The 3,442-nt window shown below is 51.8% G+C and overlaps 1 protein-coding gene across 1 annotated transcript; it reads left to right on the top strand.

Moving 5' to 3' along the window:
* Window positions 1-244: 244 nt before the first annotated feature.
* LOC136492505 (uncharacterized) lies at window positions 245-1,243 on the top strand. The gene is made up of 2 exons (XM_066488499.1): window positions 245-706; window positions 1,082-1,243. Exons 1-2 carry the CDS (start codon window positions 245-247, stop codon window positions 1,241-1,243), a joined length of 624 nt encoding a protein of 207 aa, XP_066344596.1.
* Window positions 1,244-3,442: the final 2,199 nt, after the last annotated feature.

Raw genomic sequence — 3,442 nt, 5'->3', positions numbered from 1 at the left:
AGAGGAGTGGACTGCCCGGATGAAGGAGAAAAAGTCTGGGGAAACCTCCTCCAACCGCGGTGGCAATGGCAAGCGCCACGACAAGGCTTTTTCGGAGAAGAAGAAGAAGAAGGTCGATCCCAACGCCTACCGGCGCTACAGGAAGATGGGTCATTGGGTAAAGGAGTGCCCAAATCGTAAGCAGGAGAAGAAGATTGAGGCTCATTTAGCGTAGGCTGATGAGGATGATGAGGCCACTCTCCTGATGACGATGTTCTATGCATTGCACGATGTTGAGATCAAGGAGAAGGGAGAGGTGATGGTGGTGGAAGGGCACGGCAAGGCTCTGAAGGTTGTCAACCTCGACGAACCGCGCGCCCAAGTCTACCTCAGACATGTGGGCGACGAGCAGGAGCAGCGATGGTACCTGGACTTCGGTGCCAGCAACCACATGACGGGCTCCAAGGAAGCCTTCTCTGAGCTCGACGGCAATGTGACCGGTACAGTGAAGTTCAGTGATGGCTCAAGGGTGGTGATCCGAGGGTGTGGCACCATCATCTTCAGGTGCCAGAAAGGCGAGCACCGTGCGCTAACGGATGTATATTACATCCCGCAGCTGCGTTCAAGCATCATCAGCATTGGCCAGCTGGATGAGCGTGGCAGCGAGGTACTGATCAAGGACGACGTCCTCAGGATCAGGGACCAGGAGCAGCGGCTTCATGCCAAGGTAAAGAGGTCCCAAAATTGGCTATACCTGCTCGACTTAAAGATAGAGCAGCCCATCTGCTTGGCTGCAAGGCACACAGAGGAGTCATGGCTGTGACATGTCCGGTATGGCCATCTCAGCTTCGACGCTCTTGGTCGGCTGAAGAAGATGGTGACTAGGCTGCCTCACATTGAGCACGTCGGTGAGTTGTATGACAGTTGCTTGGTTGGGAAGTAAAGAAGGCTGTCATTCCCAAAGATAGCAAAGTACCACGCAGTAGAGGCCCTCGAACTGGTCTATGGTGGCCTCTATGGGCCGATCACGTCAACGACACACGGTGGGAGCAAGTACTTCATCTTCCTGGTGGATGATTGCAACCGGTTCATGTGGCTGCAGCTTCTGACCAGCAAGACCGATGCAGCGGAAGCGGTCAAGAAGTTCAAGGCGCGTGCGAAGATGGAGAGCGGCAAGAAGCTACGCGTGCAGCGGACTGATCGCGGTGGCGAATTCACTTCGGTGGAGTTCGCTGCGTACTGCGTGGATCAGGGTGTGGTGTGACACCACACCGCACCGTACTCGCCACAGTAGAATGGCATGGTGGAGCGAAAGAACCAGACGATGATGGCGATGTTCTATGCACTGCACGACGTTGAGACCAAAGAGAAGGGAGAGGTGATGGTGGTGGAAGGGAATGGTAAGGCTCTAAAGGTTGTCAACCTTGACGAACCACACGCCCAAGTCCACCTCAAACATGTGGGCGACGAGAAGGAGCAGCGGTGGTACCTGGACTTCGGCGCCAGCAACTATATGATGGGCTCCAAGGAAGGCTTCTTTGAGCTCGACGACAATGTGACCGGCACGGTGAAGTTCAGTGACGGCTCAAGGGTGGCGATCTGAGGGTGCGGCACCATCATCTTCAGGTTCCAGAATGGCGAGCACCACGCGCTAACAGATATATATTACATCCCATAGCTGCGTTCAAGCATCATCAGCATTGGCCAGCTGGATGAGCGTGGCAGCGAGGTACTGATCAAGGACGACGTCCTCAGGATCCAGGACCAGGAGCAGTGGCTTCATGACAAGGTGAAGATGTCCTAGAAATAGCTGTACTTACTCGACTTGAACGTGGAGCAGCCCATCTGATTAGCTACAAGGCACACGGAGGAGACATGGCTGTGACATGCCCGGTATGGCCATCTCAGCTTCGACGCTCTTGGTCGAATGGAGAAGATGGTGATTGGACTGCCTCACATCGAGCACGTCGGCAAGTTGTATGACAACTGCTTGGTTGGGAAGCAAAGGAGGCTGTCGTTCCTAAAGATAGCGAAGTACCGGGCAGCAGAGGACCTCGAGCTGGTCCATGGTGACCTCTGCGGGCTGATCACATCAGCGACGCATGGCGGGCGCAAGTACTTCATCTTCCTAGTGGATGACTACAACCGGTTCATGTGGCTGCAGCTTCTGACCAACAAGACCGAGGTAGCGAAAGCGGTCAAGAAGTTCAAGGCACTTGCGGAGACAGAGAGCAGCAAGAAGCTACGCGTGCTGCGGACTGATCGCGGCGACGAATTCACTTCGGTGGAGTTCACTGCATACTACGTAGATCGGGATGTGGTGTGACACCAGACCGCACCGTACTCACCACAGCAGAATGGCATGGTGGAGCAATGGAACTAGATGGTGCTCGACATGGCTCGATCCATGATGAAGGCCAAAAGCATGCCGACAAAGTTCTAGGGAGAGGAGGTGATTACGACGGTGTTCATCCTCAACCGCGTACCCACCAAGGCCCTGAAGGGCAAGACACCATTTGAAGCTTGGTATGGGCGCAAGCCGAACGTGTCCTTCCTTCGGACATTCGGCTGCATCGGCCATGTTAGGAAGACGAAGCTGGTCCTCACCAAGGTGGAGGACAGGAGCACACCGATGGTGCTCCTAAGCTATGAGGAAGGTACCAAGGCATATGTATCAGAACCGCCCAAAATAACGTATTTACGGAGGCGCTCGTCTTCCATCAGACACTAAGCACCCCGAAAGTGAGCTATAGCGGGCGAATTCCGTCAGGCACACCCCAAGGGAGAGCCCAAATAGTCCACATTTTTCCCCAACTTTCCAATAATGAGAACGAGTTACAATACTTAATCTATTTCATACATCCAGAGTTCTTAGAAATTCATTATTATATTGCCAAATTCAGAGTGTGGAATATTAAATAGCAGAATGATAATAAACATCTATCAATAATAAACAAGGATCCGTCTATGCCCACCAGCAGAATCCTTCCCACAACGGGTACTCCTCAAGTTTAACCTGCAACAGGGGTAAATAAACCTTGAGTACACAATGTACTCGCAAGACTTATCCGACTAGTGAAAATAATTTCCCGACTCCAAGGGATATGTAAAGCTTTAGGGTTTACTGGGTTTCTTTTTTAGAAAGCAATGCTAATAGTAAATCCTTATTTATGTTATTATTAGCAGTCATGATTGATTATTTATCTAGTCATTCTATGTAAGCAACTATTATACTTTCAAGCAAGGGTTGAGCAATCAGGTCTATTTTATCACCTTTCATCTTTTAGTTCTTACTACGGTGCTAGACTGTAGACAAGCCATACTAGATCACCGGTGATTCGTGAATCAATGCCCCCAGCTGGGTAGCCCGAAAACACACGCGCCCGCTTGTACCCTAGGCACAAACAGGGCTAACCCATCACTCTCCTGTCATGGGGTCCAGGTCCCCGTCCAAACTTGGACT

This window comes from Miscanthus floridulus, chromosome 11, assembly GCF_019320115.1.
Source record: "Miscanthus floridulus cultivar M001 chromosome 11, ASM1932011v1, whole genome shotgun sequence".
NCBI lineage: Eukaryota > Viridiplantae > Streptophyta > Magnoliopsida > Poales > Poaceae > Miscanthus > Miscanthus floridulus.
The sequence above is the reverse complement of the archived record's forward strand: the minus strand, read 5'-3'. Positions and strand labels throughout refer to the sequence as shown.